The following is a 25,183-nucleotide window of genomic DNA, read 5'->3' as shown; positions in this document are numbered from 1 at the left end:
GCAGGAATAAGAATATCTGCTCCCAGGATCTGAGACGTGGCAAAGGTTTTCTTCTACACTCACATGAATAAATACTAAGTCATCTGAAAAATTTCATCCAAAGTTTCCCCTGACAGTGGTGTTATCGAGAAAATAAATGACAAACATTCCCTCCTTAACAAAACCCGTCAGCCAAGAAACGGTTTGTGGGGCCTGCAGTGATTTATAGCTGCACGATACCTAGAATGCAGAAGCCACATAAAGCTCTTAAATTTGATGACTGAATCAAATTGCAAATTATAATATATTCTGCAAATGATCTCTCATATACTTTTGCTGTTGCTTGAGTTAAGGCACTGATGTGTTCTCTAGTAATTTACTGAATACTTTATGCATAAACATTTTATGTATCCGGCATGCTTGCTACCGTGATCATAAGTACTTTGTAAAGACCGCATGCTCTGTAAAGGGAACAGGTGGTGGGGACGGGAGGATAAATTAGGGCTGGTATGGTCAGGTATATATTGGTTTGGGAATTAGGAGAGTGAATATGAGTTGAGGGTAGAGTTACTGCACATTCATTTTTAAAGAGATGTATGTGGTACCTCATGTATCTAATAAAGAGTTACTTATCTACATGGGAATTTTTGTTTGTATTAGGTGTGAATATAAATCAACCTAGTTATGTCGAAATAACTTCCCATTCCCGTGTGAACACTCTTATTCTGGCATAAGTGTTTTGTTTTTTTTCCAGTTTATTTCATGACAACTGGGAAGATTTCTGGTTTAGGTTATGTTACTTCACAAGGGGTTTAGCTTATACTAGCAGAAGCCACTCTTATAATGGAATAAGAGTGTGCACACAGGGTGTTATCTTGGTGTAAATGGTAGAAATTTCCCATGTAGCAGAAGCCTAAAAAGCACTTTATCAGATAAAGAATATGCTTTCAAGCAGAAACCACAAAAAAAAGATCATATCATGTAATACAAGTGACCCTGCTGAATAAAACATTACAAGGTGATGTCTCTGAAAAATAAGTTCCTCTTCTTTTTGATATTGTTGTCCTGTTTCCTTGAAATAGGAAACGTGAAATGGCTGCATCTTGCCCAGTACAGGGCAGAATGACAGCGTCCTGGCTCTTGCTGTATTCAGCCAAGAGAATGAGAGCTTGGAAAGCCATTCCCTTGCCCTGCCTTGGGCCCTCGGCTGCTGTGCTGTCTAGCTTGGGTTGAGGAACGGCGGGGACAGGGATGCCCAAGGGGGTAAGGGAAATCAAAAATTCTCCATGAAAAAATAAAATTCTGTGAGGAACATGAATTCTGAGCAAATTCTGCATAGTGAAGTGGTGCAGAATTCCAGCAAGAGTAAGGCACTTGGTGAGAGAAGGGCTGAGTGGTGTAATTCAAGCAAGTAGGTGGGATGATTTTTGGGAAGACTGAGAAAATATGGGGTTGTGATCAGAGCTGCATTATATTATAGTGGCACAAATTGGGAGCATATGGGAGGAGTGGGCTACAGGATCTGGGGGTGAGATGGCACAGGGAAGTCACAGAGTGGGGACAAGGGGTAGGATGGCCTAGGGGAGCCAGTGGGGAGATAACATGTAGGTGAGGCAGTGAAAAATGGAGCAGGATAACCTGTGGGAGAAGAGAATTGTGGAGACTGGGGTGGGATAATCTGAAATGGCGGGAGGGGGAATGTATGAGAGAGTAGACTAGGTTATTTGAAGTTCAGTTGGCCTTGGGGAGGCAGTGCGAATTGGAATGGGATGGCCTGGGTGAAGGCAGTGAAGAATAAGATAATACAATAGACTGTAGGATGGGATGTCCTGGCAAAGGTAGTTGGCTGAGGTTGGGGCGTACTTGGTAGGATAGTGGGTACACATCCTGGGCATGGGGTGTACAAGAAGCCAGTAGTAGGATATATGAGGGGAGATAATGGGTAGGGGGTGCACTATTACCTTGAAGAAGGTGATTGGGTGAGGGGGACAGGCGATAGGGAAGAAGCAACCCAACTACAAGAAGGGGTGTGTGGGGGTGTGCATGCAGGGGCACACTGAAGTGTGCAGTGAGGTGGTTGGACATCCTGGGAGAGGGAACATATGGGGGGTGGGTGCAGCATTACACTGAAATACAGAGTAGAGTACATGAGATAGGAAAAGGGCAGGGAGGGATGTGAGTGCAAGCAGAGAGCGTGTGGGTGGAGGAGGGTGTAAAAGACATTACAATGCAAAATGAGACTATGGTATAGGGAGAGAGGACATAGTGGGGTGCAGAGACAGGAAGCACTGGGATGTATGACAGGATGGGGGGGCAATGGGCACAAAGTAGGGTGGGGTAAAGGCAGTGGGCACACTAGTGATAGGATGGTGAGTGCATGACAGCAGCGAGCATGGTGTGTGTATTGTGGCAGTACGATAATACAGGGCCAGCTCTACGGTTTTCGCCGCCCCAAGCAGCGCGCCGAATTGCTGCCGTGGGTGGGGGCAGTCCATGCGCAGCAGGCAGGTTTCTATGGCGGCAGCAATTTGGTGGCAGCTTCTATGTTTAGCTGAAGCCGTCGCGGACAGCTAAGCATAGAAGCTGCCGCCGAATTGTCGACACCACGGAAACGCACCTGATGCCCTAAGGGCACACGGACTGCCCCCGCTGCCAGTGGCGGCAATTCCGCACACTGCTTGGGTTCAAAACAACAGGGACTGCTGCCCCTTGCCGAATGCCGCACCAAGCACCAGCTTGGAATGCTGGTGCCTGGAGCCGGTCCTGTAAAAATATGATGGGGCAGTGGTCAGGAGGTTAGTGGGTCTGTGAGGGGTAGGGGGCAGTGGAGGCACCATGGGTGAAATGGGCACTCAGGTGGAAGCATAGTATGTGTGATGGGGCAGAGGGGGCAGTAAGTATGTCAGGACACTGGCTGTGTAATGGGGCAGCGAGGGGCAGAGAGAACACTGGAGTGTCATGGGACAGCAGGTGTGGGGTCAAGGAGGGACTATGGAAGTGCAACGGGGATGGTGGGTGTATGATAGGGCAGTGGGCACTATGGATGCACAGGGATGTAATGGGGGCAAAAAGTGTGTGGGGCATAGGGGTATGGATTGGCAGTGTGGCACTGGTTTTATACTAGGGCAATGGTGCACTGGGTACATGACAGGGCAGTGGGGCACTATGGAGCATGGTAAGGCAGTGTTACACTGGAGATCAGTGGGGCACTGGGTGTATGATAGGGCAGCAGGGCACTAGGGGCACTGGGTATATGACAGGGCAGTGGGGAACTAGGTGTATGAAAGGGCAGAGGGGCACTGTGGGGCAGCTGGTGTATGGCAGGGCAGTGGACACTATGGGGTATGATAAGGAAGTGGGGCAGTGGGACACTGGGTGCATGGCAGGCAGTGGGCACTATGGGGTATGGTAAGGCAGTGGGGCACTGGGTGCATGGCAGGGCAGTGAGCACTATGGGGTATGGTAAGGCAGTGGAACACTGGGGGGTTGGGGCACTGGATGTATGATAGGGCAGTGGGCACGGTAAGGCAGTGAGGCACTGGGTATATGACAGGACAGTGAGGCAATGGGGGGATATGGTAAGGCAGTGAGGCACTGGGTGTATGACAGGGCAGTGGGGCACTGTGGGGGATATGGTAAGGCAGTGGGGCACTGGGTGTATGACAGGGCAGTGGGCACTGTGGGGGTACGGTAAGGCAGTGGGGCACTGGGTGTATGACAGGGCAATGGGGCACTGGGTGTGATATGGTAAGGCAATGGGGCACTGGGTGTATGACAGGGCAATGGGGCACTGGGGGGGATATGGTAAGGCAGTGGGGCACTGGATGTATGACAGAGCAGTTGGCACTATGGGGGGATATGGTAAGACAGTGGGGCACTGGGGGGGCAGTGGGGCAGATATGTAAGGCAGTGGGGCACTGGGGGAGCGGCGGGGCGGCCTCACCTTGTAGTAGGCGTACTGCAGGAACTTGTAGGGCTCTCGCCTCTGGAACTCGTCGAGCACCTCGCGGCTGGGCTGGGACTGGCGGAAGGCGGGCAGCCCCTGCTTGCAGCGCTTGAGGCACTGCGCCCGCAGCAGCACGTCCGCGAAGAGGCGCAGCTCCGGGAAGCCGGCGAAGCGGGCCGGGGAGCCGCGCGGCGGCAGACGGGCAGCGCTGCAGTTGAGGTGGCAGAAGGCCTCGCTGTCCCGCAGCAGGCGGTGCAGCCGCATGCTCACCTCCAGGTAGCTGACGCTCTCGGGCCAGTTCTCGCTGCTGTACTGGTCCAGGCCGTAGCGATAGGCGGACTCCAGCGGCATCAGCTCGTCCCGGGGAAAGCTCTTGAAGCTGTAGCGCTCGTACTGCGCCCGCGCCCCGGCCAGCGCCAGCAGCAGCAGCCCCAGCCCCAGAGCTCCCGGCCGCTCGCAGCCCATCCTGCCCGCCGCCAGCGCTGCACCCGGACCCGGCACCACGGAACAGCTACCAGCCCGGCGGAAGCACAAAGAGTGGGGGAGGCGGTCCTAGGAAAAATGGACAATGGGCCGGCTGGCCTTTTGCACGGGGGGAGGTGACGGGCCCCAAACCTGCATGCAGCGAGGGCGGGGAAAGAAGCACTGCGCCTGCCCGCCCAGCACATGAGGTGTCAGAGGCAAATATAAAAACAGAGGGGAACTGTCAGGCAGCCTCACAGCTGCGCCTACACGCCAAGAGACACTCCAAGCAGTGCCAGGTTTACAATGGCACAGTGGCTCCATGGAGCCCGGCTTATGCTCAGAAGGGGCCCTGGCCTGCTCCACTTGCACTGTGCCCTGCGACCCTGCTGGCACCCCTCCCTCCTGCCTACTTGGTCCTTTCAGCCTGGCCTCCACCCCACTGCTCCTCTCTGCCCCTTGGCTGGCCCCTAGTGAGCCTCTGGCTCTGGGCAGTCTCTACTTCCTACCAACTGGGGGGTGCACCACCTGCTGTTTTCCCAGAGCTTAGCCGCCTAGGATTGTCTCAGCCAAGTGGGAGCCGGGGAGGAGTGGAGACAATGGGGTGGGATGGGGAGGGGGGCTTGGCTTGGCTTGGCTGGGCCTCTCCAGGCAATTGCATCTCCAGGGAGCCTGGCACAGGCAGATCCTAGCCTGTCTGACTGGGCCACTCCCAATGGGCTGGATTAATTGACCCCAGGACTAGCACTGGCTGTGCTACTGGCTCAGACCTGTAGACACAGTTGTGGCTGGGAGGCAGGGCGTGGGGGAATGGGTCTCTGGGAATGTGGGGAGGTGCTGGGCTGTGAGTAGGTAGGGAAGATCTCTGTGTTGGGGCACTAGAGAGTCGTGTTTTCTTGGGGAGTGCTGTGCCGCTGTGGTGGGGCTCTGGGCATGCTGGGTGGGGTGGTGTTGTGCAGAGTGCTGTGCATTTGTGAGGGTGTGACAATGCGGTTCTGGCGAAATCCAACTGAGAGTGCGAATTCAGGACAAATGACTTGAAATAGGGCAGTTACAGCCCAAGGCAGGTGTTTTTCCACCTCTAAGGCAAACCAAACCAGCCAGACAAAGAGGACTTTGGTCTCACCCCACTGGCTAACCACAAGTCACGCAAGCAATTCTCTTAGACACTCCAGTTTCCCAGCATCACCATCAGTGCAACTCGTCCTGGGGATGAATGGTTATGAAAACCAACACCCCAATAAAAGAAAAAGGTTCTCTCAATCCCAAAGAATCAAGCCCCAGACCAAAGTCAATATACAAATCAGATCTTACCCACAAATCACGTTGTTGCCAATCCTTTAGACTCTAAAATCTAAAGGTTTTATTCATAAAAGGAAAAAGATATAGATGAGAGCTAGAATTGGTTAACTTGAATCAATTACATACAGTAATGGCAAAGTTCTTAGTTCAGGTGTGTAGCAGTGATGGAGTAAACTGCAGGTTCAAATCAAGTCTCTGGAGTACATCCCCCGCTGGGATGGGTCATTCAGTCCTTTGTTCAAAGCTTCAGTTTGTAGCAAAGGCGCTCCAGAGGTAAGAAGCAGGATTGAAGACCAGATGGAGATGAGGCGTCAGCCTTTCATAGCCTTTTCCAGGTGTAAGAACCTCTTTGTCCTTACTGTGGAAAATTACAGCACAATGGAGTCTGGAGTCACATGGGCAAGTTCCTGCATACTTTGTTGAGGGTACGTCTTCGCTACCCACCGTATCAGCTGGTAGGAATCAATTGCTCGGGGACGATATATCGCGTCTTATCTAGATGCAATATATCGATCCCCGAACGCGCTTATATTGATTCCGTAACTCCACCAACCCAAACGGAGTTGCGGAATCGACAGGGGGAGCCGCGGACATCGATCCCGCGCCGTAAGGATGGTGAGTAATTCGATCTTGGATACTTGAACTTCAGCTACGTTATTCACGTAGCTGAAGTTGCGTATCTAAGATCGATTTTCCCCCGTAGTATAGACCAGCCCTGAGTCTCAAGACATATCTGCCTTCTCTCAGTGGATAAGTTATACAGCTGACGGTCCTTAATGGGCCATAAAGCAGGCTAGGCAGAGCTAACACCAACTTGTCTGGGATGTGTCCCAGAAGCATAGCATAAGTTTCAAGTACAGACAGTATAGAGCCAATATTCATAACTTCAACTACAAAATGACGCATACAGACAGCATAATCATAACTAGCAACCCATAATCTGGTCTTAAACTGCTTATATTACCCCCTTTACATAAGATTTGGTGCAACTACAGGACCTTGGTGCCAACCATGTTTTATGTGGTCCGAGATAATATCAATAACGTCATAGACCGCATCTAGGGGGCTGCTGGGCATGGTGGGACTGGGGAGGCTCTGGCTATAGGAAGCTGGTAGCTTGGGCACAGGGAGATGTGTGGTGTGGCATGGGCTCATCCCGAGGGGAAGGAGCATTCTGGCACAAAAAAGAAAAGGTTAGGTTAGCCACTCTGCATCTGGCACACGCACCGTCCTGGCTGGCTTCCGCTAAGGTCTCCCAAGCCGTAGCTGCCTCGTTGGCCGAGGCCAAGGGCTTGGGCTTTGGGCACCCGGCCCCATGGTGCAGGGTAATTATTTTGAACCCAGCTCACGGTCTTACCACGTTGGCAGCAGGTGTGGGTGGGAGGACAGCTGGCCGAAGCAGCGGCAGGTGCCCAAAGGCCTGTCTGCCTCTTTGGCAGGTGGCCCTTTAAAAGCAGAAGGAGAGAGAGGCAACTGCTGCCCTAAGGTGGCCCTTTTGTCCGGGAAGGCTGCCTGCGGGCCTGGAGCAGTCCCCAGCTTGGGGGAAGTTGGGTGCTGGTCTCCTTTGGGCTGATCACCCCGAGGAGGAGGTGGTGTCTGTGTTGGTGTCGGTGTCGGTGTCCCATCCGCCTGCCCCGGGGCCTAGCGAAGCGGGAGACGGGGCAGGGCACGGGCGAGGCCTCCAGACCGCGCGACCTGGGTTTCCCAGAGCGAGGAAAAGGCAGGTCAAGTGCGGGAGGCCGTCCCCAGGGAGGCGTGAGGTGTGTGGAGCCCCAGGAGCTATGATCAAAGGGAGAGCGGCAGCGGGAGTGCGTGGGGCAGCGGGGTCCTGGTCGTTGGGTTGCGCCGCGCCTGGGGGTAGTGGTGCGCGGGGTTTTGTGTCGTGGGTGGGTGCGGCGGATTTGTAAGGGTCCCGCGGTTCAGAAGCGAGTGCGCGGCGAGCGGGGGAGAGGGGTGTATTTGTGAGGGGTGGGGAGGAGTCTTAGGCGTGGTGTGTGCGGGCCAGGGGTGGGGGTCTGCGGATCGTGGGGTGGGGCGGGAGCGTTGGTGTAGCGAGGGAGGGGTGTGAGGCTGGTGGCGAGTGCCTGTGTTGCTTGGGGCGGGGCGGGGCTGGAGGGAAGGGCAGGGGAGGTGAGAGGACTGGATATAAGGGAGGAGACAGGGCTCGTGGGCGGGCTTGTTTAAAGGCAGGCAAAGCGGCAGAGGACAACGTCTACGGCCATACCACCCTGAACACGCCTGATCTCGGAAGCTAAGCAGGGTCGGGCCTGGTTAGTACTTGGATGGGAGATCTCCTGGGAATACTGGGTGCTGTAGGCTTTTGCCGCTCCCTGACGCTGCCCGGCTGCAGGTCTCCCTCGGGCACACGCTTTTACCGCCTCGTCCTGGTTGCTTCCGTTAAGGTCTCCCAGGCCGTAGCCGTCTCGCCCGCCGCGGCCGAGGGCTTGGGCTCTGGGCGCCCGGCACCCGTGGCGCGGGGTTTTTTCTCTTTGAAACCAGCCGGCGGCCTTGCCCCGTTGGCAGCAGGTGTGGGTGGGAGGCCAGCTGGCCGAAGCGGCGGCAGGCGCCCCAAGGCCTGTGTGCGGTCGCGCTCCCTGCCAGCCGCTTCGGCTCCGGCGGCGGGAGCGGGAGGCTGGGCGAAAGGAAAGCCGCAAAGCGCAGCCCGGGCCTTTTGCGGGTGGCTGCTTTTGGCAGCATGCCTCCCTGGCAGCTGGGCCTTTAAAAGCGGGAGGAGAGAGAGGCGGCTGCTGCCCGAAGGTGGCCCCTTTGTCCGGGAAGGCTGCCTGCGGGCCTGGAGCAGTCCCCAGCTCGGGGGAAGTTGGGTGCTGGTCTCCTCTGGGCTGATCCCCCTGAGGAGGAGGCGGTGTCTGTGTCGGTGTCCCATCCGCCTGCCCCGGGGCCTAGCGAATTGGGAGACGGGGCAGGGAGCGGGCGAGGCCTGCGGGCCGCGCGACCTGGGTCTCCCGGAGCGAGGGAAAGGCAGGCCAAGTGCGGGAGGGCGTCCCCAGGGAGGCGTGAGGTGTGTGGAGCCCCAGGAGCTGTGATCAAAGGGCGAGCGGCAGCGGGTGTGCGTGGGGCAGCGGGGTCCTGGTCGTTGGGTTTCGCCGCGCCCGAGGGTGGTGGTGCGCGTGGTTTTGTGTCGTGGGTGGGTGCGGCGGATTAGTGAGGGTCCCGCGGTTCAGGAGCGAGTGCGCGGCGGGCGGGGGAGAGGGGTGTATTTGTGAGGGGTGGGTGGGGAGGAGTCTTAGGCGTGGTGTGTGCGGGCCAGGGGTGGGGGTCTGCGGATCGTGGGGCGGGGCGGGAGCGTTGGTGTGGCGAGGGAGGGGTGTGAGGCTTGTGTCGTGTGCCTGTGTTGTTTGGGGCGGGGCGGGGCCGGAGGGGAGGGGAGGGGAGGGGAGGGGACTGGATATAACGGAGGAGACAGGGCTCGTGGGCGGGCTTGTTTAAAGGCAGGCAAAGCGGCAGAGGACAACGTCTACGGCCATACCACCCTGAACACGCCCGATCTCGTCTGATCTCGGAAGCTAAGCAGGGTCGGGCCTGGTTAGTACTTGGATGGGAGACCTCCTGGGAATACTGGGTGCTGTAGGCTTTTGCCGCTCCCTGACGCTGCCCGGCTGCAGGTCTCCCTCGGGCACACGCTTTTACCGCCTCGTCCTGGTTGCTTCCGTTAAGGTCTCCCAGGCCGTAGCCGTCTCGCCCGCCGCGGCCGAGGGCTTGGGCTCTGGGCGCCCGGCACCCGTGGCGCGGGGTTTTTTCTCTTTGAAACCAGCCGGCGGCCTTGCCCCGTTGGCAGCAGGTGTGGGTGGGTGGCCAGCTGGCCGAAGCGGCGGCAGGCGCCCCAAGGCCTGTGTGCGGTCGCGCTCCCTGCCAGCCGCTTCGGCTCCGGCGGCGGGAGCGGGAGGCTGGGCGAAAGGAAAGCCGCAAAGCGCAGCCCGGGCCTTTTGCGGGTGGCTGCTTTTGGCAGCATGCCTCCCTGGCAGCTGGGCCTTTAAAAGCGGGAGGAGAGAGAGGCGGCTGCTGCCCGAAGGTGGCCCCTTTGTCCGGGAAGGCTGCCTGCGGGCCTGGAGCAGTCCCCAGCTCGGGGGAAGTTGGGTGCTGGTCTCCTCTGGGCTGATCCCCCTGAGGAGGAGGCGGTGTCTGTGTCGGTGTCCCATCCGCCTGCCCCGGGGCCTAGCGAATTGGGAGACGGGGCAGGGAGCGGGCGAGGCCTGCGGGCTGCGCGACCTGGGTCTCCCGGAGCGAGGGAAAGGCAGGCCAAGTGCGGGAGGGCGTCCCCAGGGAGGCGTGAGGTGTGTGGAGCCCCAGGAGCTGTGATCAAAGGGCGAGCGGCAGCGGGTGTGCGTGGGGCAGCGGGGTCCTGGTCGTTGGGTTTCGCCGCGCCCGAGGGTGGTGGTGCGCGTGGTTTTGTGTCGTGGGTGGGTGCGGCGGATGAGTGAGGGTCCCGCGGTTCAGGAGCGAGTGCGCGGCGGGCGGGGGAGAGGGGTGTATTTGTGAGGGGTGGGTGGGGTGGAGTCTTAGGCGTGGTGTGTGCGGGCCAGGGGTGGGGGTCTGCGGATCGTGGGGCGGGGCGGGAGCGTTGGTGTGGCGAGGGAGGGGTGTGAGGCTGGTGTCGTGTGCCTGTGTTGTTTGGGGCGGGGCGGGGCCGGAGGGGAGGGGAGGGGAGGGGACTGGATATAAGGGAGGAGACAGGGCTCGTGGGCGGGCTTGTTTAAAGGCAGGCAAAGCGGCAGAGGACGACGTCTACGGCCATACCACCCTGAACACGCCCGATCTCGTCTGATCTCGGAAGCTAAGCAGGGTCGGGCCTGGTTAGTACTTGGATGGGAGACCTCCTGGGAATACTGGGTGCTGTAGGCTTTTGCCGCTCCCTGACGCTGCCCGGCTGCAGGTCTCCCTCGGGCACACGCTTTTACCGCCTCGTCCTGGTTGCTTCCGTTAAGGTCTCCCAGGCCGTAGCCGTCTCGCCCGCCGCGGCCGAGGGCTTGGGCTCTGGGCGCCCGGCACCCGTGGCGCGGGTTTTTTTCTCTTTGAAACCAGCCGGCGGCCTTGCCCCGTTGGCAGCAGGTGAGGGTGGGAGGCCAGCTGGCCGAAGCGGCGGCAGGCGCCCCAAGGCCTGTGTGCGGTCGCGCTCCCTGCCAGCCGCTTCGGCTCCGGCGGCGGGAGCGGGAGGCTGGGCGAAAGGAAAGCCGCAAAGCGCAGCCCGGGCCTTTTGCGGGTGGCTGCTTTTGGCAGCATGCCTCCCTGGCAGCTGGGCCTTTAAAAGCGGGAGGAGAGAGAGGCGGCTGCTGCCCGAAGGTGGCCCTTTTGTCCGGGAAGGCTGCCTGCGGGCCTGGAGCAGTCCCCAGCTCGGGGGAAGTTGGGTGCTGGTCTCCTCTGGGCTGATCCCCCTGAGGAGGAGGCGGTGTCTGTGTCGGTGTCGGTGTCCCATCCGCCTGCCCCGGGGCCTAGCGAATTGGGAGACGGGGCAGGGAGCGGGCGAGGCCTGCGGGCCGCGCGACCTGGGTCTCCCGGAGCGAGGGAAAGGCAGGCCAAGTGCGGGAGGGCGTCCCCAGGGAGGCGTGAGGTGTGTGGAGCCCCAGGAGCTGTGATCAAAGGGCGAGCGGCAGCGGGTGTGCGTGGGGCAGCGGGGTCCTGGTCGTTGGGTTTCGCCGCGCCCGAGGGTGGTGGTGCGCGTGGTTTTGTGTCGTGGGTGGGTGCGGCGGATGAGTGAGGGTCCCGCGGTTCAGGAGCGAGTGCGCGGCGGGCGGGGGAGAGGGGTGTATTTGTGAGGGGTGGGTGGGGTGGAGTCTTAGGCGTGGTGTGTGCGGGCCTGGGGGGGGGGTCTGCGGATCGGGGGGCGGGGCGGGAGCGTTGGTGTGGCGAGGGAGGGGTGTGAGGCTGGTGTCGTGTGCCTGTGTTGTTTGGGGCGGGGCGGGGCCGGAGGGGAGGGGAGGGGAGGGGACTGGATATAAGGGAGGAGACAGGGCTCGTGGGCGGGCTTGTTTAAAGGCAGGCAAAGCGGCAGAGGACGACGTCTACGGCCATACCACCCTGAACACGCCCGATCTCGTCTGATCTCGGAAGCTAAGCAGGGTCGGGCCTGGTTAGTACTTGGATGGGAGACCTCCTGGGAATACTGGGTGCTGTAGGCTTTTGCCGCTCCCTGACGCTGCCCGGCTGCAGGTCTCCCTCGGGCACACGCTTTTACCGCCTCGTCCTGGTTGCTTCCGTTAAGGTCTCCCAGGCCGTAGCCGTCTCGCCCGCCGCGGCCGAGGGCTTGGGCTCTGGGCGCCCGGCACCCGTGGCGCGGGGTTTTTTCTCTTTGAAACCAGCCGGCGGCCTTGCCCCGTTGGCAGCAGGTGTGGGTGGGAGGCCAGCTGGCCGAAGCGGCGGCAGGCGCCCCAAGGCCTGTGTGCGGTCGCGCTCCCTGCCAGCCGCTTCGGCTCCGGCGGCGGGAGCGGGAGGCTGGGCGAAAGGAAAGCCGCAAAGCGCAGCCCGGGCCTTTTGCGGGTGGCTGCTTTTGGCAGCATGCCTCCCTGGCAGCTGGGCCTTTAAAAGCGGGAGGAGAGAGAGGCGGCTGCTGCCCGAAGGTGGCCCCTTTGTCCGGGAAGGCTGCCTGCGGGCCTGGAGCAGTCCCCAGCTCGGGGGAAGTTGGGTGCTGGTCTCCTCTGGGCTGATCCCCCTGAGGAGGAGGCGGTGTCTGTGTCGGTGTCGGTGTCCCATCCGCCTGCCCCGGGGCCTAGCGAATTGGGAGACGGGGCAGGGAGCGGGCGAGGCCTGCGGGCCGCGCGACCTGGGTCTCCCGGAGCGAGGGAAAGGCAGGCCAAGTGCGGGAGGGCGTCCCCAGGGAGGCGTGAGGTGTGTGGAGCCCCAGGAGCTGTGATCAAAGGGCGAGCGGCAGCGGGTGTGCGTGGGGCAGCGGGGTCCTGGTCGTTGGGTTTCGCCGCGCCCGAGGGTGGTGGTGCGCGTGGTTTTGTGTCGTGGGTGGGTGCGGCGGATGAGTGAGGGTCCCGCGGTTCAGGAGCGAGTGCGCGGCGGGCGGGGGAGAGGGGTGTATTTGTGAGGGGTGGGTGGGGTGGAGTCTTAGGCGTGGTGTGTGCGGGCCAGGGGTGGGGGTCTGCGGATCGTGGGGCGGGGCGGGAGCGTTGGTGTGGCGAGGGAGGGGTGTGAGGCTGGTGTCGTGTGCCTGTGTTGTTTGGGGCGGGGCGGGGCCGGAGGGGAGGGGAGGGGACTGGATATAAGGGAGGAGACAGGGCTCGTGGGCGGGCTTGTTTAAAGGCAGGCAAAGCGGCAGAGGACGACGTCTACGGCCATACCACCCTGAACACGCCCGATCTCGTCTGATCTCGGAAGCTAAGCAGGGTCGGGCCTGGTTAGTACTTGGATGGGAGACCTCCTGGGAATACTGGGTGCTGTAGGCTTTTGCCGCTCCCTGACGCTGCCCGGCTGCAGGTCTCCCTCGGGCACACGCTTTTACCGCCTCGTCCTGGTTGCTTCCGTTAAGGTCTCCCAGGCCGTAGCCGTCTCGCCCGCCGCGGCCGAGGGCTTGGGCTCTGGGCGCCCGGCACCCGTGGCGCGGGGTTTTTTCTCTTTGAAACCAGCCGGCGGCCTTGCCCCGTTGGCAGCAGGTGTGGGTGGGAGGCCAGCTGGCCGAAGCGGCGGCAGGCGCCCCAAGGCCTGTGTGCGGTCGCGCTCCCTGCCAGCCGCTTCGGCTCCGACGGCGGGAGCGGGAGGCTGGGCGAAAGGAAAGCCGCAAAGCGCAGCCCGGGCCTTTTGCGGGTGGCTGCTTTTGGCAGCATGCCTCCCTGGCAGCTGGGCCTTTAAAAGCGGGAGGAGAGAGAGGCGGCTGCTGCCCGAAGGTGGCCCCTTTGTCCGGGAAGGCTGCCTGCGGGCCTGGAGCAGTCCCCAGCTCGGGGGAAGTTGGGTGCTGGTCTCCTCTGGGCTGATCCCCCTGAGGAGGAGGCGGTGTCTGTGTCGGTGTCGGTGTCCCATCCGCCTGCCCCGGGGCCTAGCGAATTGGGAGACGGGGCAGGGAGCGGGCGAGGCCTGCGGGCCGCGCGACCTGGGTCTCCCGGAGCGAGGGAAAGGCAGGCCAAGTGCGGGAGGGCGTCCCCAGGGAGGCGTGAGGTGTGTGGAGCCCCAGGAGCTGTGATCAAAGGGCGAGCGGCAGCGGGTGTGCGTGGGGCAGCGGGGTCCTGGTCGTTGGGTTTCGCCGCGCCCGAGGGTGGTGGTGCGCGTGGTTTTGTGTCGTGGGTGGGTGCGGCGGATGAGTGAGGGTCCCGCGGTTCAGGAGCGAGTGCGCGGCGGGCGGGGGAGAGGGGTGTATTTGTGAGGGGTGGGTGGGGTGGAGTCTTAGGCGTGGTGTGTGCGGGCCAGGGGTGGGGGTCTGCGGATCGTGGGGCGGGGCGGGAGCGTTGGTGTGGCGAGGGAGGGGTGTGAGGCTGGTGTCGTGTGCCTGTGTTGTTTGGGGCGGGGTGGGGCCGGAGGGGAGGGGAGGGGACTGGATATAAGGGAGGAGACAGGGCTCGTGGGCGGGCTTGTTTAAAGGCAGGCAAAGCGGCAGAGGACGACGTCTACGGCCATACCACCCTGAACACGCCCGATCTCGTCTGATCTCGGAAGCTAAGCAGGGTCGGGCCTGGTTAGTACTTGGATGGGAGACCTCCTGGGAATACTGGGTGCTGTAGGCTTTTGCCGCTCCCTGACGCTGCCCGGCTGCAGGTCTCCCTCGGGCACACGCTTTTACCGCCTCGTCCTGGTTGCTTCCGTTAAGGTCTCCCAGGCCGTAGCCGTCTCGCCCGCCGCGGCCGAGGGCTTGGGCTCTGGGCGCCCGGCACCCGTGGCGCGGGGTTTTTTCTCTTTGAAACCAGCCGGCGGCCTTGCCCCGTTGGCAGCAGGTGTGGGTGGGAGGCCAGCTGGCCGAAGCGGCGGCAGGCGCCCCAAGGCCTGTGTGCGGTCGCGCTCCCTACCAGCCGCTTCGGCTCCGGCGGCGGGAGCGGGAGGCTGGGCGAAAGGAAAGCCGCAAAGCGCAGCCCGGGCCTTTTGCGGCTGGCTGCTTTTGGCAGCATGCCTCCCTGGCAGCTGGGCCTTTAAAAGCGGGAGGAGAGAGAGGCGGCTGCTGCCCGAAGGTGGCCCTTTTGTCCGGGAAGGCTGCCTGCGGGCCTGGAGCAGTCCCCAGCTCGGGGGAAGTTGGGTGCTGGTCTCCTCTGGGCTGATCCCCCTGAGGAGGAGGCGGTGTCTGTGTCGGTGTCGGTGTCGGTGTCCCATCCGCCTGCCCCGGGGCCTAGCGAATTGGGAGACGGGGCAGGGAGCGGGCGAGGCCTGCGGGCCGCGCGACCTGGGTCTCCCGGAGCGAGGGAACGGCAGGCCAAGTGCGGGAGGGCGTCCCCAGGGAGGCGTGAGGTGTGTGGAGCCCCAGGAGCTGTGATCAAAGGGCGAGCGGCAGCGGGTGTGCGTGGGGCAGCGGGGTCCTGGTCGTTGGGTTTCGCCGCGCCCGAGGGTGGTGGTGCGCGTGGTTTTGTGTCGTGGGTGGGTGCGGCGGATGAGTGAGGGTCCCGCGGTTCAGGAGCGAGTGCGCGGCGGGCGGGGGAGAGGGGTGTATTTGTGAGGGGTGGGTGGGGTGGAGTCTTAGGCGTGGTGTGTGCGGGCCAGGGGTGGGGGTCTGCGGATCGTGGGGCGGGGCGGGAGCGTTGGTGTGGCGAGGGAGGGGTGTGAGGCTGGTGTCGTGTGCCTGTGTTGTTTGGGGGGGGGGGGGGCCGGGGGGGGGGGGCCGGGGACTGGATATAAGGGAGGAGACAGGGCTCGTGGGCGGGCTTGTTTAAAGGCAGGCAAAGCGGCAGAGGACGACGTCTACGGCCATACCACCCTGAACACGCCCGATCTCGTCTGATCTCGGAAGCTAAGCAGGGTCGGGCCTGGTTAGTACTTGGATGGGAGACCTCCTGGGAATACTGGGTGCTGTAGGCTTTTGCCGCTCCCTGACGCTGCCCGGCTGCAGGTCTCCCTCGGGCACACGCTTTTACCGCCTCGTCCTGGTTGCTTCCGTTAAGGTCTCCCAGGCCGTAGCCGTCTCGCCCGCCGCGGCCGAGGGCTTGGGCTCTGGGCGCCCGGCACCCGTGGCGCGGGGTTTTTTCTCTTTGAAACCAGCCGGCGGCCTTGCCCCGTTGGCAGCAGGTGTGGGTGGGAGGCCAGCTGGCCGAAGCGGCGGCAGGCGCCCCAAGGCCTGTGTGCGGTCGCGCTCCCTACCAGCCGCTTCGGCTCCGGCGGCGGGAGCGGGAGGCTGGGCGAAAGGAAAGCCGCAAAGCGCAGCCCGGGCCTTTTGCGGCTGGCTGCTTTTGGCAGCATGCCTCCCTGGCAGCTGGGCCTTTAAAAGCGGGAGGAGAGAGAGGCGGCTGCTGCCCGAAGGTGGCCCTTTTGTCCGGGAAGGCTGCCTGCGGGCCTGGAGCAGTCCCCAGCTCGGGGGAAGTTGGGTGCTGGTCTCCTCTGGGCTGATCCCCCTGAGGAGGAGGCGGTGTCTGTGTCGGTGTCGGTGTCGGTGTCCCATCCGCCTGCCCCGGGGCCTAGCGAATTGGGAGACGGGGCAGGGAGCGGGCGAGGCCTGCGGGCCGCGCGACCTGGGTCTCCCGGAGCGAGGGAACGGCAGGCCAAGTGCGGGAGGGCGTCCCCAGGGAGGCGTGAGGTGTGTGGAGCCCCAGGAGCTGTGATCAAAGGGCGAGCGGCAGCGGGTGTGCGTGGGGCAGCGGGGTCCTGGTCGTTGGGTTTCGCCGCGCCCGAGGGTGGTGGTGCGCGTGGTTTTGTGTCGTGGGTGGGTGCGGCGGATGAGTGAGGGTCCCGCGGTTCAGGAGCGAGTGCGCGGCGGGCGGGGGAGAGGGGTGTATTTGTGAGGGGTGGGTGGGGTGGAGTCTTAGGCGTGGTGTGTGCGGGCCAGGGGTGGGGGTCTGCGGATCGTGGGGGGGGGCGGGAGCGTTGGTGTGGCGAGGGAGGGGTGTGAGGCTGGTGTCGTGTGCCTGTGTTGTTTGGGGCGGGGCGGGGCCGGAGGGGAGGGGAGGGGACTGGATATAAGGGAGGAGACAGGGCTCGTGGGCGGGCTTGTTTAAAGGCAGGCAAAGCGGCAGAGGACGACGTCTACGGCCATACCACCCTGAACACGCCCGATCTCGTCTGATCTCGGAAGCTAAGCAGGGTCGGGCCTGGTTAGTACTTGGATGGGAGACCTCCTGGGAATACTGGGTGCTGTAGGCTTTTGCCGCTCCCTGACGCTGCCCGGCTGCAGGTCTCCCTCGGGCACACGCTTTTACCGCCTCGTCCTGGTTGCTTCCGTTAAGGTCTCCCAGGCCGTAGCCGTCTCGCCCGCCGCGGCCGAGGGCTTGGGCTCTGGGCGCCCGGCACCCGTGGCGCGGGGTTTTTTCTCTTTGAAACCAGCCGGCGGCCTTGCCCCGTTGGCAGCAGGTGTGGGTGGGAGGCCAGCTGGCCGAAGCGGCGGCAGGCGCCCCAAGGCCTGTGTGCGGTCGCGCTCCCTACCAGCCGCTTCGGCTCCGGCGGCGGGAGCGGGAGGCTGGGCGAAAGGAAAGCCGCAAAGCGCAGCCCGGGCCTTTTGCGGCTGGCTGCTTTTGGCAGCATGCCTCCCTGGCAGCTGGGCCTTTAAAAGCGGGAGGAGAGAGAGGCGGCTGCTGCCCGAAGGTGGCCCTTTTGTCCGGGAAGGCTGCCTGCGGGCCTGGAGCAGTCCCCAGCTCGGGGGAAGTTGGGTGCTGGTCTCCTCTGGGCTGATCCCCCTGAGGAGGAGGCGGTGTCTGTGTCGGTGTCGGTGTCGGTGTCCCATCCGCCTGCCCCGGGGCCTAGCGAATTGGGAGACGGGGCAGGGAGCGGGCGAGGCCTGCGGGCCGCGCGACCTGGGTCTCCCGGAGCGAGGGAACGGCAGGCCAAGTGCGGGAGGGGCGTCCCCAGGGAGGCGTGAGGTGTGTGGAGCCCCAGGAGCTGTGATCAAAGGGCGAGCGGCAGCGGGTGTGCGTGGGGCAGCGGGGTCCTGGTCGTGGGGTTTCGCCGCGCCCGAGGGTGGTGGAGCGCGTGGTTTTGTGTCGTGGGTGGGTGCGGCGGATGAGTGAGGGTCCCGCGGGTCAGGAGCGAGTGCGCGGCGGGCGGGGGAGAGGGGTGTATTTGTGAGGGGTGGGTGGGGTGGAGTCTTAGGCGTGGTGTGTGCGGGCCAGGGGTGGGGGTCTGCGGATCGTGGGGCGGGGCGGGAGCGTTGGTGTGGCGAGGGAGGGGTGTGAGGCTGGTGTCGTGTGCCTGTGTTGTTTGGGGCGGGGCGGGGCCGGAGGGGAGGGGAGGGGACTGGATATAAGGGAGGAGACAGGGCTCGTGGGCGGGCTTGTTTAAAGGCAGGCAAAGCGGCAGAGGACAACGTCTACGGCCATACCACCCTGAACACGCCCGATCTCGTCTGATCTCGGAAGCTAAGCAGGGTCGGGCCTGGTTAGTACTTGGATGGGAGACCTCCTGGGAATACTGGGTGCTGTAGGCTTTTGCCGCTCCCTGACGCTGCCCGGCTGCAGGTCTCCCTCGGGCACACGCTTTTACCGCCTCGTCCTGGTTGCTTCCGTTAAGGTCTCCCAGGCCGTAGCCGTCTCGCCCGCCGCGGCCGAGGGCTTGGGCTCTGGGCGCCCGGCACCCGTGGCGCGGGGTTTTTTCTCTTTGAAACCAGCCGGCGGCCTTGCCCCGTTGGCAGCAGGTGTGGGTGGGAGGCCAGCTGGCCGAAGCGGCGGCAGGCGCCCCAAGGCCTGTGTGCGGTCGCGCTCCCTGCCAGCCGCTTCGGCTCCGGCGGCGGGAGCGGGAGGCTGGGCGAAAGGAAAGCCGCAAAGCGCAGCCCGGGCCTTTTGCGGCTGGCTGCTTTTGGCAGCATGCCTCCCTGGCAGCTGGGCCTTTAAAAGCGGGAGGAGAGAGAGGCGGCTGCTGCCCGAAGGTGGCCCTTTTGTCCGGGAAGGCTGCCTGCGGGCCTGGAGCAGTCCCCAGCTCGGGGGAAGTTGGGTGCTGGTCTCCTCTGGGCTGATCCCCCTGAGGAGGAGGCGGTGTCTGTGTCGGTGTCGGTGTCGGTGTCCCATCCGCCTGCCCCGGGGCCTAGCGAATTGGGAGACGGGGCAGGGAGCGGGCGAGGCCTGCGGGCCGCGCGACCTGGGTCTCCCGGAGCGAGGGAAAGGCAGGCCAAGTGCGGGAGGGCGTCCCCAGGGAGGCGTGAGGTGTGTGGAGCCCCAGGAGCTGTGATCAAAGGGCGAGCGGCAGCGGGTGTGCGTGGGGCAGCGGGGTCCTGGTCGTTGGGTTTCGCCGCGCCCGAGGGTGGTGGTGCGCGTGGTTTTGTGTCGTGGGTGGGTGCGGCGGATGAGTGAGGGTCCCGCGGTTCAGGAGCGAGTGCGCGGCGGGCGGGGGAGAGGGGTGTATTTGTGAGGGGTGGGTGGGGTGGAGTCTTAGGCGTGGTGTGTGCGGGCCAGGGGTGGGGGTCTGCGGATCGTGGGGCGGGGCGGGAGCGTTGGTGTGGCGAGGGAGGGGTGTGAGGCTGGTGTCGTGTGCCTGTGTTGTTTGGGGCGGGGCGGGGCCGGAGGGGAGGGGAGGGGACTGGATATAAGGGAGGAGACAGGGCTCGTGGGCGGGCTTGTTTAAAGGCAGGCAAAGCGGCAGAGGACGACGTCTACGGCCATACCACCCTGAACACGCCCGATCTCGTCTGATCTCGGAAGCTAAGCAGGGTCGGGCCTGGTTAGTACTTGGATGGGAGACCTCCTGGGAATACTGGGTGCTGTAGGCTTTTGCCGCTCCCTGACGCTGCCCGGCTGCAGGTCTCCCTCGGGCACACGCTTTTACCGCCTCGTCCTGGTTGCTTCCGCTAAGGTCTCCCAGGCCGTAGCCGTCTCGCCCGCCGCGGCCGAGGGCTTGGGCTCTGGGCGCCCGGCACCCGTGGCGCGGGGTTTTTTCTCTTTGAAACCAGCCGGCGGCCTTGCCCCGTTGGCAGCAGGTGTGGGTGGGAGGCCAGCTGGCCGAAGCGGCGGCAGGCGCCCCAAGGCCTGTGTGCGGTCGCGCTCCCTGCCAGCCGCTTCGGCTCCGACGGCGGGAGCGGGAGGCTGGGCGAAAGGAAAGCCGCAAAGCGCAGCCCGGGCCTTTTGCGGGTGGCTGCTTTTGGCAGCATGCCTCCCTGGCAGCTGGGCCTTTAAAAGCGGGAGGAGAGAGAGGCGGCTGCTGCCCGAAGGTGGCCCCTTTGTCCGGGAAGGCTGCCTGCGGGCCTGGAGCAGTCCCCAGCTCGGGGGAAGTTGGGTGCTGGTCTCCTCTGGGCTGATCCCCCTGAGGAGGAGGCGGTGTCTGTGTCGGTGTCGGTGTCCCATCCGCCTGCCCCGGGGCCTAGCGAATTGGGAGACGGGGCAGGGAGCGGGCGAGGCCTGCGGGCCGCGCGACCTGGGTCTCCCGGAGCGAGGGAAAGGCAGGCCAAGTGCGGGAGGGCGTCCCCAGGGAGGCGTGAGGTGTGTGGAGCCCCAGGAGCTGTGATCAAAGGGCGAGCGGCAGCGGGTGTGCGTGGGGCAGCGGGGTCCTGGTCGTTGGGTTTCGCCGCGCCCGAGGGTGGTGGTGCGCGTGGTTTTGTGTCGTGGGTGGGTGCGGCGGATGAGTGAGGGTCCCGCGGTTCAGGAGCGAGTGCGCGGCGGGCGGGGGAGAGGGGTGTATTTGTGAGGGGTGGGTGGGGTGGAGTCTTAGGCGTGGTGTGTGCGGGCCAGGGGTGGGGGTCTGCGGATCGTGGGGCGGGGCGGGAGCGTTGGTGTGGCGAGGGAGGGGTGTGAGGCTGGTGTCGTGTGCCTGTGTTGTTTGGGGCGGGGTGGGGCCGGAGGGGAGGGGAGGGGACTGGATATAAGGGAGGAGACAGGGCTCGTGGGCGGGCTTGTTTAAAGGCAGGCAAAGCGGCAGAGGACGACGTCTACGGCCATACCACCCTGAACACGCCCGATCTCGTCTGATCTCGGAAGCTAAGCAGGGTCGGGCCTGGTTAGTACTTGGATGGGAGACCTCCTGGGAATACTGGGTGCTGTAGGCTTTTGCCGCTCCCTGACGCTGCCCGGCTGCAGGTCTCCCTCGGGCACACGCTTTTACCGCCTCGTCCTGGTTGCTTCCGTTAAGGTCTCCCAGGCCGTAGCCGTCTCGCCCGCCGCGGCCGAGGGCTTGGGCTCTGGGCGCCCGGCACCCGTGGCGCGGGGTTTTTTCTCTTTGAAACCAGCCGGCGGCCTTGCCCCGTTGGCAGCAGGTGTGGGTGGGAGGCCAGCTGGCCGAAGCGGCGGCAGGCGCCCCAAGGCCTGTGTGCGGTCGCGCTCCCTACCAGCCGCTTCGGCTCCGGCGGCGGGAGCGGGAGGCTGGGCGAAAGGAAAGCCGCAAAGCGCAGCCCGGGCCTTTTGCGGCTGGCTGCTTTTGGCAGCATGCCTCCCTGGCAGCTGGGCCTTTAAAAGCGGGAGGAGAGAGAGGCGGCTGCTGCCCGAAGGTGGCCCTTTTGTCCGGGAAGGCTGCCTGCGGGCCGGGAGCAGTCCCCAGCTCGGGGGAAGTTGGGTGCTGGTCTCCTCTGGGCTGATCCCCCTGAGGAGGAGGCGGTGTCTGTGTCGGTGTCGGTGTCGGTGTCCCATCCGCCTGCCCCGGGGCCTAGCGAATTGGGAGACGGGGCAGGGAGCGGGCGAGGCCTGCGGGCCGCGCGACCTGGGTCTCCCGGAGCGAGGGAAAGGCAGGCCAAGTGCGGGAGGGCGTCCCCAGGGAGGCGTGAGGTGTGTGGAGCCCCAGGAGCTGTGATCAAAGGGCGAGCGGCAGCGGGTGTGCGTGGGGCAGCGGGGTCCTGGTCGTTGGGTTTCGCCGCGCCCGAGGGTGGTGGTGCGCGTGGTTTTGTGTCGTGGGTGGGTGCGGCGGATGAGTGAGGGTCCCGCGGTTCAGGAGCGAGTGCGCGGCGGGCGGGGGAGAGGGGTGTATTTGTGAGGGGTGGGTGGGGTGGAGTCTTAGGCGTGGTGTGTGCGGGCCAGGGGTGGGGGTCTGCGGATCGTGGGGCGGGGCGGGAGCGTTGGTGTGGCGAGGGAGGGGTGTGAGGCTGGTGTCGTGTGCCTGTGTTGTTTGGGGCGGGGCGGGGCCGGAGGGGAGGGGAGGGGACTGGATATAAGGGAGGAGACAGGGCTCGTGGGCGGGCTTGTTTAAAGGCAGGCAAAGCAGGAGATTTGTCTTCAGCCATAGTACCCTGAGCATGCCAGGTCTCGTCTCATCTCAGAAGCTAAGCAGGGTTGGGTGTGGTTAGTACTTGGATGGGAGACATATTGGGTGCTGTAAGCTTTTGCCGCTCCCTGACACTGCCCGGCTGCAGGTCTTCCTTGGGCACACGCAGGAGATGGGGCAGGGCGCGGGCGAGGCCTCCGGGCCGCGTGTCCCGGTTTCCCGGAGCGAGGAAAAGGCAGGCCAAGTGCGGGAGGGCGTCCCCAGGGATGCGTAAGGTGTGATGAGCCCCAGGAGCTGTGAGGAAAGGACGAGCAGCAGCGGGTGTGCATGGCGCAGCGGGGTCCTGGGCGTTGGGTTGCGCTGCACCTGGGGGTGGTGGTGCGCGGGGTTTTGTGTCGTGGGTGCGTGTGGCGGGTTTGTGAGGGTCCCGTCTCAGGCCTGGTCTACACTACATGTTTATGCCAATTTTAGCAGCGTTAAACCGATTTAACTCCGCAGCCATGTATACTACGATGCCCTTTAAAACGAAATAAAAGGCTTTTTTAATCGGTTTCTGTACTCCTCAACGAGAGGAGTAGTTCTAAAATTAGTATTATTATATCGGATTAGGGTTAGTGTGGCTGCAAATCGATGGTATTCGCCTCCGGGCCGTATCCCACAGTGTACTACTGACCGCTCTGGACAGCTATCTGAACTCGGATGCACTGGCCAGGTAGACAGGAAAAGCCCCGCGAACTTTTGAATTTCACATCCTGTTTGGCTAGCATGGAGCTCTCCTCAGCACAGGTGACCACGCAGAGCTCATCAGCACAGGTAACAACGCAGTCTCCTGAGAATAGAAAAAGAGCTCCAGCATGGACCGCACGAGAGGTACTGGATCTGATCGCTATATGAGGAGAGGATTCAGTGCTATCAGAACTGCGTTCCAAAAGACGAAATGAAAAAACTTTTGAAAAAATTTCCAAGACCATGAGGGAGAGAGGCCACACCAGGGACTCAGTGCAGAGCAGAGTGAAAGTGAAGGAGCTCAGACAAGCCTACCAGAAAACCAAAGAGGCAAACGGAAGGTCCGGGGCAGGGCGGAAAACATGCCGCTTCTACGCTGAGCTGCATGCAATTTTAGGGGGCTGCGCCACCACTACCTCCCCCCGTCCTTGGATTCCGTGGTGGGGGTTGTAATCTCAACCATGCCTGGGGATTATGCGGACGGGGAAGGTGAGGAGGAGGAAGAGGAGGACGAGCTTGAAGAGAGCACACAGCACTCTGTTAGCCCCAACAGCCAGGAGCTTTTTCTGACCCAGACGGAATCACCGTCCCAGCCCTCCCCAGCCACTAGCCCAGACAGTGAAGCCATGGAAGCGACCTTTGCTGAGTGTACCTTTGTAAATATAAAACATGGTTTAAAAGCAAGCTTTTTTTAATGAATGATTTGCCCTGAGGGCTTGGGATGCATTCGCGGGCAGTAAAGTTACTGGAAAAGTTTGTTAACATGTCTGGGGATGGAGCGGAAATCCTCCAGGGACATCTCCATGAAGCGTTCCTGGAGGTACTCCAAAAGCCTTTGCAGAAGGTTTCTGGGCAAGGCAGTCTTGTTCCGTCCACCATGGTAGGACACTTTACCACGCCATGCAGGTAGGAAGTAATTGGGTATCATTGTATGACAAAGCATAGCTGCGTATGGTCCCGGTGATTGCAGGCATTCAAGAAACATCCGTTCTTTATCTCGCTCTGTTATCCTCAGCAGAGTGATATCGTTCATGGTAACCTGGTTGAAATTCAGGAATTTAATTAAGGGGACAGAGATGGCCTTTTTCCTACAGGGGTGTTTGCCTGTTGCTTACAAGAAATCCTTCCTTGCATGTAGCCAAGGAGGGGGAGGGGAGGAAGGATAGCGCTGAGCTTTCTTGCGTTTGGCTAGCAGGAATCTTCCCAGCTACCAGCCATGCGGTGGGGGGGAAGGGGGGTGATTAGCAGTGATCTTCCATCATACCAGCCATGCAGTGCGGTGAGGGGGTAAAGCGATCATCCTAGAGAATTGGAAGGGGGGTGGAGGTGGCTTCTGTGAATGGAAGTGAAGGCTGCTGAAGCCGAAAGACAATGGCTTACCATGGCCGCATGCAAGCTGAATTCTGATGCCCGGACCTGCGTCTGTGAGATCTGTAACACCAGAGCCGCAGGCACTCAAACTTAAGATGCAAAATGCGACCTTGTAGTGAAATCACGTGTGCTGTGTAAGGTGAATAGTGTTGTTCACTGTGAAAGAGTATAACCATTGTTCTGTAAAATGTATCTTTTTAAATACTTCTCTCCCTTTTTTCCCTCCCTCATGCAGCTGCACATTTTTCAAGCCTCCCTACTCTATCCCGAAGGCTAGCTCAGATAAGGCAGAGGAAGAAGAGGACGTGAGACGAAATGTTCTCTGAAATCATGGAAGTAACCCGCAATGAAAGAGCTCATCTGAATCAGTGGAAGGACATGGTATCAAATTACAGGAAAGATGCCAGTGAACGTGAGGACAGGAGAGACGCTTGAGATGAGAGGTGGCGGCAGGAAGATCAGCAGTGGCGGAATGAAACGCTGGGGCTGCTGCGTGATCAAACTGACATCGTCCGACATCTGGTGGAGCTTCAGGAAGAGTAGCGAGGTCACAGAGTGCCGCTGCAGCCCCTGTGTCCCACCCTCAGTACTCACCATGTTCCATATCTTCCTCACCCAGACGTGTAAGAACACGTGGGGGAAGGCTTTGTGCACCCAACCACTCCACCCCCATGGACAGCCCAACCAAAAGGCTGTCATTACATTGAAATGATTTTAGTGGCCTTTTCCTTCCCTTCTATCCTCCTCCCAAACCACACCCTTGCCAGTTCTCTCCCTCTTTTTATAATGAGCTTTTTAATAAAGAATACATGATTTTTAAACGATAGTGACTTTATTTTCTTAAGCAAGCTGTAATCGAAGGGGAAGGGTGGGTTGCTTACAGGGAATAAGTCAATCAAGGGGGTGGGGTTCATCAAGGGGAAACAAACACAGCAGTCACACTGTACCCTGGCCTGTGATGAAACTCGTTTTCAAAGCTTCTCTGATGCGCACCGCTTCCCGGTGTTCTCTTCTAATTGCCCTGGTGTCTGGCTGCTTATAATCAGCGGCCAGGTGATTTGCCTCAGCCTCCCACCCCGCCATAGACGTTTTCCCCATACTTTCACAGAGATTGTGGAGCACACAGCAAGCAGCAATAACAAAGGGGATATTGGTTTGGCTGAGGTCTGAGTGAGTCAGTAATGTGCGCCAGCGCACCTTTAAACGGCC

The 25,183-nt window shown here is 61.9% G+C and overlaps 1 protein-coding gene, 10 non-coding genes and 1 pseudogene across 12 annotated transcripts in view; 11 read left to right on the top strand and 1 right to left on the bottom strand.

The window, feature by feature from the left end:
- CRTAP (cartilage associated protein) overlaps positions 1 to 4,534 on the bottom strand; it is a 40,630-nt gene extending 36,096 nt beyond the window's left edge. For both annotated transcript variants that reach the window (XR_003998869.1, XM_030551220.1), the window contains exon 1: positions 3,923 to 4,534. Coding sequence is in view for 1 of the 2 variants with exons in the window: in XM_030551220.1 (XP_030407080.1) it covers positions 3,923 to 4,390 (468 nt within the window). In the remaining variant the exon portion in view is untranslated. The remainder of the gene's footprint in view (positions 1 to 3,922) is intronic.
- Positions 4,535 to 7,899: 3,365 nt separating this feature from the next.
- On the top strand, positions 7,900 to 8,008 carry LOC115647337 (annotated as a pseudogene).
- A 1,154-nt stretch (positions 8,009 to 9,162) lies between these two features.
- LOC115647336 lies at positions 9,163 to 9,281 on the top strand. The gene has a single exon (XR_003999292.1). It is a non-coding gene; the product is annotated as a 5S ribosomal RNA (ribosomal RNA).
- Positions 9,282 to 10,430: 1,149 nt separating this feature from the next.
- Positions 10,431 to 10,549, top strand: LOC115647333. The gene has a single exon (XR_003999288.1). It is a non-coding gene; the product is annotated as a 5S ribosomal RNA (ribosomal RNA).
- Positions 10,550 to 11,704: 1,155 nt separating this feature from the next.
- On the top strand, positions 11,705 to 11,823 carry LOC115647321. Its single transcript, XR_003999277.1, has one exon. It is a non-coding gene; the product is annotated as a 5S ribosomal RNA (ribosomal RNA).
- Positions 11,824 to 12,973: 1,150 nt separating this feature from the next.
- LOC115647309 lies at positions 12,974 to 13,092 on the top strand. Its single transcript, XR_003999266.1, has one exon. It is a non-coding gene; the product is annotated as a 5S ribosomal RNA (ribosomal RNA).
- Positions 13,093 to 14,242: 1,150 nt separating this feature from the next.
- LOC115647297 lies at positions 14,243 to 14,361 on the top strand. Its single transcript, XR_003999258.1, has one exon. It is a non-coding gene; the product is annotated as a 5S ribosomal RNA (ribosomal RNA).
- A 1,157-nt stretch (positions 14,362 to 15,518) lies between these two features.
- LOC115647372 lies at positions 15,519 to 15,637 on the top strand. Its single transcript, XR_003999316.1, has one exon. It is a non-coding gene; the product is annotated as a 5S ribosomal RNA (ribosomal RNA).
- Positions 15,638 to 16,793: 1,156 nt separating this feature from the next.
- LOC115647360 lies at positions 16,794 to 16,912 on the top strand. The gene has a single exon (XR_003999308.1). It is a non-coding gene; the product is annotated as a 5S ribosomal RNA (ribosomal RNA).
- A 1,157-nt stretch (positions 16,913 to 18,069) lies between these two features.
- Positions 18,070 to 18,188, top strand: LOC115647348. The gene has a single exon (XR_003999298.1). It is a non-coding gene; the product is annotated as a 5S ribosomal RNA (ribosomal RNA).
- A 1,156-nt stretch (positions 18,189 to 19,344) lies between these two features.
- LOC115647338 lies at positions 19,345 to 19,463 on the top strand. Its single transcript, XR_003999293.1, has one exon. It is a non-coding gene; the product is annotated as a 5S ribosomal RNA (ribosomal RNA).
- Positions 19,464 to 20,613: 1,150 nt separating this feature from the next.
- LOC115647291 lies at positions 20,614 to 20,732 on the top strand. The gene has a single exon (XR_003999251.1). It is a non-coding gene; the product is annotated as a 5S ribosomal RNA (ribosomal RNA).
- Positions 20,733 to 25,183: the final 4,451 nt, after the last annotated feature.

This window comes from Gopherus evgoodei, chromosome 2 (assembly GCF_007399415.2).
Source record: "Gopherus evgoodei ecotype Sinaloan lineage chromosome 2, rGopEvg1_v1.p, whole genome shotgun sequence".
Lineage (NCBI taxonomy): Eukaryota > Metazoa > Chordata > Testudines > Testudinidae > Gopherus > Gopherus evgoodei.
The sequence above is the reverse complement of the archived record's forward strand: the minus strand, read 5'-3'. Positions and strand labels throughout refer to the sequence as shown.